This window comes from Schistocerca nitens, chromosome 5, assembly GCF_023898315.1.
Source record: "Schistocerca nitens isolate TAMUIC-IGC-003100 chromosome 5, iqSchNite1.1, whole genome shotgun sequence".
Classification (NCBI taxonomy): Eukaryota; Metazoa; Arthropoda; class Insecta; order Orthoptera; family Acrididae; genus Schistocerca; species Schistocerca nitens.
The window spans coordinates 459,113,839-459,127,644 of NC_064618.1; the positions used below are offsets into that span (position 1 = coordinate 459,113,839).

Genomic DNA, 13,806 nt, shown 5'->3' on the forward strand with positions numbered 1-13,806 from the left:
CCAGTCTGCTTATTGAGGTGAAAAATAATGATCTTACCACTGCTGCACACTGGACTCGCATTCGGGAGGATAACGGTTCAATCCCGTCTCCAGCCATCCTAATTTAGGTTTTCCGTGATTTCCCTAAATCGTTTCAGGCAAATGCCGGGATGGTTCCTTTGAAAGGGCACGGCCAATTTCCTTCCCAATCCTTCCCTAACCCGAGCTTGCGCTCCATCTCTAATGACCTCGTTGTCGACGGGACGTTAAACACTACCCACCACCACCACCACTGCTGCAGGTGTCATCACAGATAAAGCTGTGCAATGGCTTTATAGGAAAAGGTTTGTCTTAAGCCCACATAAAAACAGTACAGTTACTCTAGACTTTCAGCCCCACCAAAATAAATATACTGTAAAGTCAGCAATTCACATGAACAACCATGAAATAATTCAGAATGTCACTGTGACAAAATTTCTACGCCTTTGCATGCCAGAAATCTGAAATGGAACTCGCATAACATCTGTAAACTAAACTAACATATGTAATTAGAATATCATTCAGCAATGCAACTCTTGAAACTGTAAAACTTGACACTCTGTTAAGACATTGTATTATCTTTTGGGAAAATTCTCCTCCTGCCATAACAATGGTGAGGAAGCAGAAGAAAATAATCTGAATTATAAAAATTGAAAACAATAGAAGTTTCTCTAAGCAAGTTTTTAAAGATTTAAATATTCACCCTCTTCCCTGCATTTATATCCTAGAAATTGTGCTCATTGTAAAAAAAGTGTGATGAAGAAAGAGAATCTCTTTGTGTCCTCGGAGTCTTTCGCGACGGCATACATGAATAAAACGTTCTCGGTTTTCCAGCCGCGTCAATTCAAATAAAATGCTCGAGCTTTCGATGGCTATCTCCGCCATCGTCGTCAGGAGTTCACTGACTGCCGGGGCTGTTACGGTCTCTCACATATATAGGCATGATGACATCATCAGCAGCCAATCAGATCGATCCAATGTGGCACGTGCGCGTAAGTCGACCCGGGCAACTTGTGGCAGCACCGGTGACATCAGGTGGCGCCAGGGGGAGGCGCCACGTTTGAAACTGCCACTCCCGCGTTGCGCATTTGTCTCTGCTTTCTTTCGATGTCCAACGCCCGTCCCCACGCCCTGCTGAGTGTGTATCCCTGGTCTCTGTTGAAATTGTTTCTGTTTAAGTGAATCTCGGCAGCTTCCTTTATAACGGAGTCCCAATATGTAGAAGCCTGAGCCAGCACTTTTGTATTTTCTAACTGTATCTTATGTCTGTTTTCTAGGCAATGCCTCGCTATGGCCGACTTGTCAAGCTCCCTTTGTTTTATATGGCGCTTGTGCTCAGTACAACACTCCGCAACCGTGCGAATTGTCTGTCCAATGTACATGCTGCCACATTCACAAGGTACACCATACACACCGGACACTCGGAGAGCAATGTCGTCCTTAACAGGGCGCAACATGTCCCGTATCTTGGGGGCGGGCCAGAACACTGGTTTTAGCCCATGTTTCTGCAGCAGACGTCCTAACTTACTGCTAGTTGCTCCACAGTATGGCAGGAATACAGTCCGTTGGGCCTCTTCTTCTGATTCACCAGCTGTCTTTCGTCGGCAGCCCTTGAAAGCGTTTGCGATGTCTTTTTTGCTATATCCATTTTCCCCGAAAACACGTTTTAAGTTCTGCAATTCAGACTGTAGGTGGTCGTCATCAAAGATAATCTTGGCTCTATGAACCAACGTGTTAAGACATCATTCTTGTGTACAGGGTGGTGGAAATCTCTTTATACAAATCTCTTTATACAAAACACTGCTGTGCATGAGCACCATACTAGTTTAAGGGGAAATATCCATGTGAATTATTCCAGCAAACATCTCAGAAGGGTGCTTATTGCCCTGGTGTAACAATCTACAATAAGCTTCCATAAATTTTTAAGAATATCAAACATATAAATGCATTCAAAAAAGTTGTGAAAACTTTTTTATTAAAGAATTGTTTTAACAGTTTCTCAGATTATATGAGTAACAAAGTAGAACAGTTGCCTAATACTATTGTACTGTAAAATATGTCCAACACCTGTAATACGTTATATGTATATAAGATTTACTGGACCAATAAACAAACATGTATATAACATACAAAGATATGCAGATAGAAGAGGTTGGCAGTGTTAAATTTGTGGGATTACAACTCAATAATAAATTCAGTTGGCAAGGGAGTACCACAGAATTGCTGAAGCACCTAACCAAGTCTGTATTTGCAATGTGAATGCTGTTAGATGTAGGAGATACAAATATAAAAAAAAGCATGCTTTGCTTACTTTCATTCTATTATGTCATATGGGATCATGTTGTGGCATAAGCCATCAAACCAAGAAAAAGTTTTGGAGTACAAAAGTGTGTAATAAGACTTATTTGTGGTGTAAATTAAATGGAAAAACCTGTTCAGAACTGCTTAGTCTAACCACTGTTTCTCAGTATATTTATTCCTTACTGAAATTTGTTGCAAATAGTGTCTCTCTTTCCAAGCAATAGCTCAATACATAATATCAATACTGGTAACAAGAACAATCTACAAAAACACCTAAAATCACTTACCTTGGTCCAAAAAAAGATCCAGTATTCAGGAAGACACATTTCAATAAATTGCCAGCAACCATTAAAAACTTTGTTTCAGATAAAAAACAGTTTATACAGAGTTTGAAAGACTTTTCGGTAGACAACTTCTTCTATTTTATAGATGATCTTAACGGGAATTAATAGACCAGCTTAAGTAAAAATGTCTGTTAGGTTTCAATTTTGACAGCGCTTAGTCACAACAGTCAAGATTAGGTATTTGGTGTATGATAATAAAAGTTCTATCTATGTTTCATTCTGATCGTGTACTCTGTAAATATTAAAAGTTCCAGTTTACTTTAATGTATTGCCATTTTTGACAACCTCCTGACAAATGATTTGGGAAGTGAGCATTATATTCAAATGTTCTATGTCTTCTATGTTATATTTTATGACATGTTTCATACTCACAAGATTCATCTCACTTTTGGGTCTATGGAATGAAAATTGAATGTAATTTGATTGTTTTACATTGTCATTATGTTATTGACTACTGAGAATAACCTGCTGCGTCATCTTTATTATTCATAATTGCTCACAGTATCTGTTACTGTTAGGCTATTAGGTTAGTGCATAAGTTCATAGCATGGTTCCGTTCCCCACCTCCCCAATGTCGGTGTTCCAGTTGCTGTGAGTTTATTTATTGACTGTCATATTTTATTTGTAGTTCATGGTTGGTATTTGAGTTCACATTTTGTCATTTCGAGATGGCCTGAAGTGAGGCTACTCCATAATACCTGCCCACATTCTGCTAGAGTGACAAACACTATACAGGAGCTGTCAGGAACTCATTCCGCACTCACCTAATTCACCTTATCTCGCACCCACAGATTTTCCATTTTCTATCGAACAACCTTCAAAGAACTTCCTTTGCAGCTGAAAATGCACTCCGAACATGGCTCGATGAGTTCTTAGTCTCAAAACCATGTGATTTCTACAGTCATGAAATCAAAAGTTACTCCAGGATTGGCAGACTGTTACAAACAGTGAAGGAGAATATATTATTGATGACTAAAGTAACTATTATTTGTATTTGTCATGTTTATTAAACATATGGAAAAACGCTATGAACTTTTGCACCAACCTAATAATGTAAGGCCTATGCTTTGTGGTAAATGTGTGGGAAGCCGTTAGTAAACTGTTCCCATAAATTTTACAGATGTTGTGTGTTACTGTTCTTCTACAACATGATCAGAATTTCAATGTAATATACACGGCTAGTATCTTCATAATTTATTGACTAATGCTTAACTGTTTCCCAGTTTTCACTTCTAATACTTTTCATTAATTTCACATAGAGCTGTGTCCTGATTCGCCATCATACTATGGGAATCGCTCTGCTTGTTACATGATGCTGCATCAGTATAAGGAGGCTCTAGAAGATGCCAGGAAATCTGTTCTTCTGGATCCAAGATTTGTTAAAGTAAGTATACTGTAATATTTATGATAATTCATTTGTGTGAAAGAGTAAGTTACTGAATATTGTCAAAACTGGATTTTCTTCCTGAATATGTGAAAGTTTGAAATGATTTGTATGTGATAAAATCTTCTCGGTTTGACAGCCGAGTCAATGTGTTGTTTCCCAGCAACGTTTCAGCAAGTTTCGTACTTGATATCTTTCGTACTTGACATCTTCAGGCGAAGTGAAGGTGGCAAGTAAGAAACTTGCTGAAATGTTGCCGGGAAAAAAACACATTGACTCTGCTGTCAACCCGAGATTATTTTAAAATCGAGATTCGCTGAGAGAGCCTGCATTCTCATACAGGATTTGTATGTGTTTCACCATATAGGAAGTATCAGGAAATCAGCTGAAAGACCTTTGTAGTCCCCAGATGTCTTTTTTATTAGGGCACTACATACAGCTAGATAACTTGTGAAACTATTTCATCGTATTAATATACTAACTCTGCAAGTATGTCAGTCTGTTGTTTTTGTGTGTGGTGATCTACGGGGGATATTTCATCATATAATTTTTTTTGTAACAGAGCTTATGTATTACTCAATCAAAAATGTTGTGCCAAACTAAGGATGTGCTGCAATTGTTTTATATTTACATAACAAATAAAATTTCCTTGCTCTGTGAACACCATTTTTTACCAGCTACATCAAAAACACATTCTGAAGTATGACATTTATTTCATTAAAAATATGGCTTTCCTTGCAATATCTATACTACTAGTGTAAACTTGTGGTGGTGGTGGTGGTGGTGGTGGTGGTGGTGGTATCCAGTCCAAAGACTGGTGTGATGCAGCTCTCTGTGTAAGTCTCATCATCATCAGATAAGTACTTCAACTTAACAGCCTTCTGAATCTGCATACTTTATTCATCTCTATGTCTCCCTCTACAATTTTTACCCCTGTAACCCCCCCCCCCCCCCCAAATACTAAGTTGGTGATCCCTTGATGTCCTAGAATGTGTCCTATCAGCTGATCTCTTCTTCTTGTCATGTTGGTCATGTTGTGCCAAAGACATCACTTCTCCCCAATTCGTTCGGTACCTCCACATTAGTCATGTGGTCTACCCATATAATCTTCAGCATTATTCTGTAGCACCACATTTCAAAAGCTTATGTTCTCTTCGTGTCTAAACTGTTTGTCTGTGTTTCTCTTTCATATATTTCCGTGCTCCGGAAAAGATTTCCTAACATCTAAATCCATATTCTGTGTTAATAAATTTCTCTTTTTCAGAAACACTTTTCTTGGTATTGCTAATCTAAATTTTATATCCTCTCTACTTTGGCCATCATCAGTTATTTTGCTGCCAAAATAGCAAAACGCGTCTACTACTTAAAGTGTCTTATTTCCTAATCTAATTCCCTTAGCATCACCTGATTTAATTGGACTACATTATCCTTGTTCTGCTTTTGTTGATGTTCATCATATATCCTTCTTTCAAGACACTACCCATTGTGTTCAACTGTTCTTCCAAGTCCTTTGCTGTCTCTGACAGAATTACAATGTCATCAGCAAATCTCAAAGTTTTTATTTGTTTCCCTTAACTTTAATTCCTATTCCAAATTTTTCCGTGGTTTCCTTTACTGCTTGTTCAATGTATAGATTGAACAAGATCAGGGGTAGGCTACAAACCTGTCTCACTCCCTTTCCAATAACTGCTTCCTCTTCATGCCCCTCAACTCTTACAACTGCCGTCTAATTTCTGTACAAGTTGTAAATAGCCTTTTGCTCCCAGTCTGTTACTGCTGCTACCTTCATGATTTCAAAGAGTGTGTTGCAGTCAACATTGTCAAGCTTTCTCTAAGTCTAAAAATGCTATAAACATAGGTTTGCCTTGCCTTTCCTTGACCAGTGTTCTAAGATAAGTCATAGCGTCAGTATTGCCTCGCGTATGCCCACATTTCTCCGGAATCCAATCTGATCTTCTCCCAGGTCGGCTTCTACCAGTTTTTTCATTCTTGTGTAAAGAATTTGTGTTAGTATCTTGCAACCATGACTTATTAAAATGATAGTTTGGTAATATTCACACCTGTCAGCACCAGCTTTCTGTGGAAATGGAATTATTACATTTTTCATGAAGACTGTGGGTATTTTGCCTGTCTCATATGTCCTGTGCACCAAATCGAAGGATTTTGTCATGGCTGGCTCTCTCAATTCTATCAATAGGTCTGACAGCGTGTGGTCCACTCCTGGGCCCTTGTTTTGACTGAGGTCTTTAAGTGCTCTGTAAAATTCTTCTCACAGTAGCATGTTTCCAATCTCATCTTCATCTCAGTCCTCTTTCATTTCTCTAATATTTCCTGCAAGTTCATCCCCGTTGTATACACCCTCTACATACTCCTTCCACCTTTCAGCTTTCCCTTCTTTGTAAGGACTGGTCTTATGTCAGAGATCTTTGTATTTATATTGCTGCTTCTCTTCTCTCAAAGGCCTCTTTAATTTTTCAGTAAACAATATTTATCTTCCTGCTAGTGATACATGCTTCTAATTCCTTAAATTTGTCCTCTAGCTATTCCTGCTTAGCTGTTTTGCATTTCCTGACAGTCTGTTTTTAGATGTTTGTATTCCCTTTTTCCTGTTGAATTTTTGTATTTTCTCCTTTCGTCAATTTCATTGTCTCCTGTGTCACCCAATTATTTCTACTAGACCTAGTCTTTTTACCTATTTGATCCTCAGCTGCCTTCACTTTTCCATCTCTAGAAGCTACCTTTTTGTCTTTTACTGTATTCCGTCCCCCCGTTCTAGTTAACCATTTTCTAATGCTTCCTCAGAAACACTCTACAAACTCTGGTTCTTTCAAATTATACCGGTCCTAACTCCTTAATTTCCTGTCTTTTTGCAGTTTCTTTAGTTTTAATCTAAGGTTCATAACTAATAAATTGTTGGCAGTCTACATCTGCACCTGGAAATGTCTTACAATTTCCTAAATCTGTCTAACCATTATATAATCAGTGTGAAACCTTCCAATGTCTCCATGTCTCTTCCATGTATGCAGTTTTCAATCATAATTCATAAAGCAAGTGTTACCGATGATTAAAGTATGTTCTGTGCATAATCCTATCAGGCAGTTTTCTCTTTCATTCTTTACCGCCAGTCTATATTTTCACCTACTATTTTTCCTTCTTTTCTTTTTCCTAGTATCAAATTCCATTTCCCCATCACAATTAAAATTTCATCTCCCTTAATTATTTGAATAATTTCTTTTCTCTCATCATACATTTTCTCACTCTCTTCACTATCTACGGAGCTAGTTGGCATATAAACTTATACTACTGTGGTGGTTGTGGGCTTTGTCTACCTCGGCTGCGATAATCTTTTCACTATCCTGTTCATAGTAGCTTACCCACATTCCTATATTTTATTCATTATTAAACATACTCCTGCGTTACTTCTCTTTGATTTTGTACTAACAACCGTGTATTCACCTGACTAGGTGTCTTGTTCTTCCTGCCATTGATCTTAAAAATTTTGTAACCTACCCTCTGATTGTGGGAACTAACATTCCATGCTCCGATCCGTAGAAAGTCTGTTTCGTTTCTCCTAATAACGACATTTTCCTGAGTAGACCCCACCTGGAGATCCAAAAGGGGATTATTTTATCTCAGGATTATTTTATTAAAGAGTATGCCATCATTAATTAACCATACAGTATAGCTGTATGCCCTTCAGGAAAAGTTACGGCTATAGTTTGCCTTTGCTTCCAGCCATTTGCAGTACCAGCACAGCAAGGCCATTTTTGTTGATGTTACAAGGCCAGATCAGTCAGTCATCCAGACTGTTGCCGCTGCAACTACTGAAAAGGCCGCTGCCGCTCTTCCTGCTGCCCCTCTTTGGGAACCACACATTTGTGTGGCCTTCAACAGATACTCCTCTGATGTGGTTGCACCTACAGTTTGGCAACCTGTATTGCTGAGATACTCAAGCCACCCCACCAGTGGCAAGGTCTATGGTTCATGTAGAGTTTTGTACCCTTCTCTAAACATGCATGCTGGCCCAATCAGTGATCAGACTTGGTTTGCCAGTGAAAGAGTTAACTAAGACACACAATTTTGCTTATCAGAACTGCTACAATCGTCTAGATTTCTATATTTGTGAGACAGTCTTTAAGCTGTCTTTAAGTAGGAATGGCAACTGGTAAAATTTGTAAGTAACGATAATAATTTGGTGTGGTCCAAATGTTTAAATTGGATAGAACTTCAGCAACTTGCATAGCCTAACACACCCCAGTTATCCACCTAGGGAACAAGGACCTCTAGTTTAATATGAAATCTAATCCACGTGTCATTTCTGGTTAATCTTTACATTATTGAGAGGTGGATGCTATGTTAAAGGCCACTGAAAAAATCCATGGTACAACTAGGATTCAACCCCATGACCTTCTGGTTTTCAGACACACTCCTTACTGCTAGACCACTGACTCTGACCTACTTGTAAGTTACACACCATATTCTGTAACTGAATTGGCTGTGCAGTTCTATAGCAAAGACCTTTGTGTGTGCATCACTGTATGGATGACACAGATTGGTCCTCCAGCACCAGAATTAGTATTACATCATGTGCTCTATTCGTGCTGCCAACCAAAAAAAGATACATTGTTTTCTATAAATCCAGCTGTGGAGATAACAGAGAACATCTGAACAATTTAGGAAGAATGAGTTGTACGTATATATGTAAAACATTATTATTAGAATTCTGGCTAGATATTACCTTCGGGAGTTGAAATTCACTACTATTGGTAAATACACACAAAAGCACAAGAAACTGTCTGTCCTTCTGGAAAAATTAGTTCCTTTCTTGGGGTGGAAAGAGGAATTGTTTGGGGGACTGTTCAGAGGTCAGTTTACTGAAAGTTGTATCACTTGGCTACCATTTGTTAAAAAAACCTGCCTTCCCACATTGCCGACAGTTATGTGATTCTGTTAAAATACTAATCTTTTCATCCCTAAACCCTTCTTTTCATCCTGAAAACACACATTCACATTTGTTTTTGTCCCCCCCCCCCCCTCCTCCTTTGTAATAACAAGACTGCAGTTCTGCAGCTTGACTAGAGTGGTGGATTGTTGGGTGGGGAGGGGGAGAGTGGATGATGGTTGTGGAAAGATGACTGATGGCTCAGAGGGAGGCAGCAGTGGAATGGGATGGAAATGCAGATAAGAATGCTGGAGGGAAAGGCATCACGTGCATGGGATAGGAATTACATGGACACTGGTAAGTTTGTGCAGTGCACAATGAAAATTACTTGGAGGTGTGCATTGGGAAGTGGTGACAACAGAGGAAGAGGAGACTGCAGGGAAGATGGCATGGGTGGAGGATAAGTGAAATTAGGGTCCTGGGGCTGGTTGGAGAAGGGTATGGGGAGGGAGCATGTGGAAATTGAGCCCAGGAGATTTATGGGAATGAAGAATGTGCTTAAAGGACAAGTCCCATATGTGTAGAAGCTTGATGACCAACACCAGCTTCTCTGAGCTATGTAGATGGGAGTTATTGTATGTCGATTGACATCCCACTGCTGATTCCACTGTGATCTTATCCTGCTATCTCTCTCCTGACCTTTCCTCCCAAATAACTTGTCTAAGTCTTGAATAGTTCCATTACGTCCGTGCCTTCTCTTACATGCCGAATGAAGACATGCTGCTTCTGAAGCTTAGGTTGTCATCTGTTGTTAATATGTATCAATCTGATGCTGGCTGGTAAAAACAGAATTTAAAAAGCTACATTAAAAGTATCTCTATGCATTGACTAATAAGTTGTGACTTATTTGCATATTTTCACTCCTTTATTGTACAGAACTATCTTCTGAGACGGTTCACACAAAGTAGAGTATTCATTCTGCAGAAGCAAGGTGTAATAATATTATGTAAAGTAGATAACTGCAAAGCTTGCAGAGGTCCCATAATAGATCTGAGAATTCTCACTTCACTCACGTCAACAACGATTTTTGTTGCTGGCTGTAAAAATCAGTTTTAGCTAAACTGTCACGTAGACAATTTTAATAAGAAACAAACACAATTTTCGAATAGACTTTTGCCATTTTAAGGTTGAGAGCAGAGTTGAGTACTCCTGTGCAATGATGTTAAAGACGGTCCCATTTAACATAAAGGAAGGAATTGAGAATCCCTACCACCTAAATAGAAAATGAAAAACGTATATCAATCTTTTTATGAGTAACCTGAATATCTAGATCAGAGGTCTTAAAAAATTTTAGGTGGATGATAAATAAGTTCTCATTATAAAACCGATTGACAAATAGTGTACTGTAAATGCAGCTCTGTATTGATAGCTGTAGGTAATTATTTTCTGTGGAACATACCTATACAATCAACTGAATCTTAATTTACCTCTAAGAGATAAAGAGCAGCTGTTTGATATAAGTAAGAGAGCAACAGCTTTTTTTCCCAGCGTAGTGACTTTCTTTCTGAATTTAAATTTTACTGGGATGAGCATGAATAATACTGAAATTGTAGCATTTGGGTATTCATGGATGTAACTGTAGCAGATTACGAAAGAAGCACCAACTATCATTGTACCCTAGCCGATCATTCCCCTGTGGATCTTCTGTCCCAGGCATCATACTTTGTTTCTTATTTGGTGTTTCATTGCCTGATAAGGAATTGATTTACAAAGGGTACAGTAGGGAAGCTACAGACAATAAAACTCTGGATAATCTGGAGGAGAAATATTTTAAAAAACAAACACACAAATGAGAATATCCTGTGTCACAAGTTTCCATATATTATCACTCACATAATAGAGCAATAGACTTGCTGTAGAACAAGTTGAAAGTAACAAGAGTTCACACAGCAAAACCCTCTTCAGATAAAGACCTGTTTCCAGAGCGAGCATAATGGATTTCACTTTTGACAGAAGAAACTAACCCCGGATCATGCATATGATGATGGCAACAGGGGTCAGCCAAAGCAGCATATCGCGCTACATGTTGATCTGCAGTTTCATTATCTTGTGGCACAGGCAAAGCAATAGTACAGTCACAGCCGTTAAAATTGTGATGTGCGTAGTAACCCTAAACATCATGAGTGGGTTGTGGATGTATAACCTAGGCTGTTCCTGAGGTAATGGATAAGTGGTAGCCACTAAATGGTGGTAAATGCTGTACCTCATGATGTTGACACCTCTAGAAACTGCAGTTCAGTGGGCTGGAGAGCTGCTCCCCAGTTTATGCATCTGCCACTGCATGGCTTTAAGGATGATTCAATATAACAGTCAGAAAATAAAGCCAGATTTCACTATCTTGGTATTTTCTATATTAATTAAATGGGGAATGTCAAATTTGTTCTCTCCGCCCCCTCCCCTCCAACCAATTGTCGTCCATGTGGACAATACCTTGGTGGTGTCTGTGGACTTGGGAAAATTAATTTAGTAGTATCAGTTCAGTAATCAGGTTTGATGAATTGTTAATCAACTGAATGGTCTGAGTATCAGTTTATTCAGAATTTTATTTGAAGTTCCTTTGTGGTGAGGACTGTTGTGGACAGATGCTGTGACCTAACCAAGTGCTTTTTGTTTGCGACAGTCATTGCATTACAAACTGCACAGTGATAGTTTTTTGTTAACGCATCGACAGTTCAATGTACATGGTTTGCTTATTCCTGTTAATATATGCTTTGACTTACTCTACATCCGTGAATACTCTCCTCCTCTGTTAGGTCTATAGAATATGATGGATGGATAACACTGTTTGTGTCCTGCTTTAATCTGAATTGTCAGTAAAATTTAATTAAATCCATTGTTTATCTGATAAGTCTTGTTATTTGAGAGGTTTAGTTTCATAATTGTTATAAGTGTTTTGTGTCCTAAAGGAGTAAATGTAGTTCATTGTGGTTTTCTTTTCTTTTTTTAAACTTTTTAACTGATATTAAAGAATATATGAAAGAAATTAAGGTCAATTTTTTCTTTTAATTTTTTGTGTAAATAATTACATTAGCGAATTTATTTAAGGGCTATATACGAATTGCAAAGTGCAGCCTTGCCCTTGGAGACATTACTGCTGCAGAAAATGCCATTTCATTTGTTAAAGAGCTGGAGCCTGCTAACACTGCAATATTACCTGAGATAAAAAAAATTGAAGTTGTTCGAAGATTTGAAGAAGAAGCAAAGAAAGCTTATTTGAAAAATGACTACAGAAAGGTATTTATAGCATTTCAGAAATTTAAACATTGTTGTTTTGAAGTGTTAATCAATATGCAAACTGTTTTAAAAATTCAAATGTCGACATTTATTTTAAGAAGTGTATTTGATCTTGTATCATGCTTGTCCTGTTGATATTACGAAAGAGAAATTCAGTAAGTATATGTTCTAACTCAGTGTTGTTTAAAAAATTGACAACATTGGTCTTTTTTAGGTGTAAGAGTCTGAGTAGTAGTGTGTGTGTTTTTTGATAAGGGAGAATAATTTGTCAATTTGAAACATGTCACACATAGGTTGTGTACTGCATGGACCGTATGCTGGAGCAAGTGCCTTGCAGTCTGTACAAATTACAGAGAGCTGAGTGTCTTGCCCTGATAGGAAGATATCAGGAAGCTCAAGAAGTTGCAAAGTAAGTTGTGGAAGAGCGTTCTCTGATTAGTTTGCACTCCAATTCTTGTCCTCATCAAATTTTCTGCTCTGTTTCCTGCTGCATTGTCAGTTCAGCTATTCCTGTATGACATTAGACACATCCTTGTAACTCACTCTTCTACTTTTAATATTTCCCATAATTTCAAACATCATTTTGTGCCTTCTATCAGTATGCACCCATTAGTGAAAAGCTTTTTTTAAAAAAATCAGATTTAACATAGTACGAGAGGAGCGAATTGATTTACCATCATTCAAAGAGGTTAGATAAGAAAGTGTTCATCTCATCACTGCACTATTTTTAAACAAATACTTGGCTTCACGCTGTGCTCTACCTAACTGATATCTTAGCTGGTGAGTAATTATTTTCTCCATCCTGTTTATCTTAAAATACATGTTTGTACCGTAACAAATAAGGAATTTCATCATTAATTTTTTGTTTCTTTTTATTCTCTTTTTACTCATTGTAATAGCATTTCATAGCGTTGTGTGTGTAATTTGATGTTATTGTTTCGTAAATTATCTATTCTCTCTCCAGTCAGTGTATGATATTCTCTCTCCAGTCAGAGTAATGTACGATAATTTGTCATTTGACCATTTCAGTGACATACTGCATTTTGATAAACAGAATGCAGATGCAATATATGTTAGAGGAATGTGTTTGTACTACCAGGATAATGTGGAGAAAGCATTCAGCCATTTTCAGCATGTTCTTAAACTGGCACCAGACCACACAAAAGCAATGGATATTTATAAGGTTTGTAATATTTCAGTACTGAAATCTTGATACAAAATTGGTATGAGTATTGAAAAAATACTCTTATAAATAGAATTTTCAGTTCCTCGATATATTTTTGTTTTTTTTTTTCATGCATTTTGTTTATACATAATTTTTTTTTGTCCCCTTATCTAATTTCTCAGGTTCTAATCTGCTAATTTCTGGTAAGATACTGGACTTGCATTTGGGAGGACTGAGGTTCAGGTCCTTATTCACCCATCCATATTTAGGTTTTCCATGATTTTCCTAAATTTAAGACAAAAGCCAAAATGGTTTCTACGAAAAAGGTTTGTAGGATTTCCTTATCCATCTGTTCACAGAGCTTAAGCTGTCCCATCAACATTCTCCTCTTTCAGACAATTTTTTGATGTATTTTTTT

General features: G+C 37.8%; 1 protein-coding gene across 1 annotated transcript in view; it reads left to right on the forward strand.

Moving 5' to 3' along the window:
• LOC126260878 (dnaJ homolog subfamily C member 7) overlaps window positions 1-13,806 on the forward strand; it is an 84,216-nt gene that overhangs the window by 26,530 nt on the left and 43,880 nt on the right. Inside the window, exons 3-6 of the mRNA XM_049958319.1 lie at window positions 3,923-4,047; window positions 12,035-12,223; window positions 12,517-12,632; window positions 13,253-13,406. Of these exons, the coding sequence (XP_049814276.1) occupies window positions 3,923-4,047; window positions 12,035-12,223; window positions 12,517-12,632; window positions 13,253-13,406 (584 nt within the window). The remainder of the gene's footprint in view (window positions 1-3,922; window positions 4,048-12,034; window positions 12,224-12,516; window positions 12,633-13,252; window positions 13,407-13,806) is intronic.